Genomic DNA, 1869 nt, shown 5'->3' on the forward strand with positions numbered 1-1869 from the left:
ATAAATAACCTATATTAGAAGTACTTTCAATCAACTATACTTCACCGTTACAGATTCTTATTAAATTATCATTATTATTTTTATGTCATAATAATTATAATTATAACCATATTTCATTAATGTACAATTGAACTTAGAGGATCAGCTCTTATACCCGACAGATCCAAACGTGCATCCATCTCGTCATCCAATTCTCCTACAATTGCCCTAAAAAAATTAAAAAATAATATATTAACGAGTCATTTTTAAAACAGATTTTATATATTTACTTCATAATTAACTAGTTGCATAATATTAGTAAATTTTCCATTATTATAATTATAAACATTTAATCTCTCTAATCCACTTTTAATTAAATTCTGTAAAAGATGTAAATACTATTAACATAGTAACAAATGTATCTACGTACTATTTAAAATGTAAATTAAAAGTTTTGTTAGAATTGTACAATTACATATTTTTTTACATAACAGTATTCATGCAATTTCTGAGACTGCCAGAATGAGAGAAATTAATATTACTGACCAATTCATATGTCTTAATGTATTTATATTATAATGTATTGTACATAACTTAAATACAAAAAATTAATGTATTGATTTTAAATAAAATAAGTGACGTATTAATTTACAATGAACATATATAAGAAATGTATAAGGAAAGAAGCAAGTTGTACAAAGTAAAACGATACCTCTACGAAGAAATTAAGTAATATTATTAATAATAATAATAATAATAATAATAATAATAAAGAAACATTTAGACAAATTTTGTAATGTGTACAAGTAATAGGAAGTTAATTATATTAAATTACTTACACATTGTCACCTCTGATGATGTGTAAACCTAATACAACTTGTTCTACACCTTGTGTTGTACTATATACTCGTTCGTGTGATTCATCCAATATTATATTAATGGTTTGATCAAAACCTTTTAATGTACCCTAAAAACATAAAAATCAGCAACAATAACATAATATAATGTGGCTATAAAATTTATAAAATAATATACACATGCAATGGAAATAATAAAGAAATTATATGTACTTCTGATAATATGCTTACAATAAAGTTTCTGCCATCAGATGTGATAATCGAAACAGTATCTGTTGTGGTGTTGTTAAGATTGTACAAATAACTATTATGACTTATAATATTATATTACAATCATAAAATCTAATTTAAAAAGGATACGATTCACGTAACTTTCCAAACCTGACGCCATAATCTTAATTACTAATTATACATTAAAATAATTTTCACATACAAGTAAAATACGATTGCGCGCGTATATTTAACACATTTGTTATAATGAAAGCGTATCAATGAACTACTGTTTTACACAAATATACATTACTTGATAGCTTTTTAAATATAAACTGTAATAAAAATACACGGATTACAATAACGTAAAGTTAAATTACGTTAATATTAAACGTATATTCGACTACACGAGGGTTGGATTGAATCAGGGATATACAAATTTATTGTTAGTTAGTCACTATCAGAACGCAAATATAAAAATGACTGGTTTATACTGTGTACATTCAGTGTTACCAGACAGCAGCCGATCCCCAAAGCAGAGATGCTAGGATTCAGCACCCGGTGCCCTACTCACACATGCCGGATCACGCGTACGTGAGCTCGTAGAGTTTCGGAAAGTCGACAAAGGCAAACTGACACATGCTCTCTTTCTCGATTATTCCGAAGCTGCCCGAAGTTATTTCGGACCGTCTCGTGGGAGTCGAGAGAGAAAGGCTCACATTTGCCTTCTCGCTCTTAACAACTGAAATCCGACCTCCCGCCTACGGCATACGATTCGGAATCTCGACTGGTCAGGTATTTTTACTTGCCTTTTCTAGAGTTC

General features: G+C 28.7%; 1 protein-coding gene across 1 annotated transcript; it reads right to left on the reverse strand.

The window, feature by feature from the left end:
* Positions 1-21: 21 nt before the first annotated feature.
* Positions 22-1811, reverse strand: LOC143346578 (U6 snRNA-associated Sm-like protein LSm8). Its single transcript, XM_076774800.1, has 4 exons — positions 1197-1811; positions 1068-1108; positions 819-946; positions 22-207 (listed from the first exon to the last, which is right to left on the reverse strand). The coding sequence occupies exons 1-4, from the start codon at positions 1225-1227 to the stop codon at positions 117-119; spliced, it is 291 nt and encodes a 96-aa protein (XP_076630915.1). The 5' UTR covers positions 1228-1811; the 3' UTR covers positions 22-116.
* Between the last annotated feature and the right edge of the window lie 58 nt (positions 1812-1869).

This window comes from Colletes latitarsis, chromosome 10 (genome assembly GCF_051014445.1).
Source record: "Colletes latitarsis isolate SP2378_abdomen chromosome 10, iyColLati1, whole genome shotgun sequence".
Classification (NCBI taxonomy): Eukaryota; Metazoa; Arthropoda; class Insecta; order Hymenoptera; family Colletidae; genus Colletes; species Colletes latitarsis.

Coding starts and splice junctions, on each gene's coding strand:
- LOC143346578 (XM_076774800.1), bottom strand. CDS start 1,227: ATGGCGTCAGGTTTGGAAAGTTACGTGAATC. Junction 947..1,067: donor CTGATGGCAGAAACTTTATT/GTAAGCATATTA, acceptor TTATGTTTTTAG/GGTACATTAAAAGGTTTTGA. Junction 208..818: donor ATCATCAGAGGTGACAATGT/GTAAGTAATTTA, acceptor TAATTTTTTTAG/GGCAATTGTAGGAGAATTGG.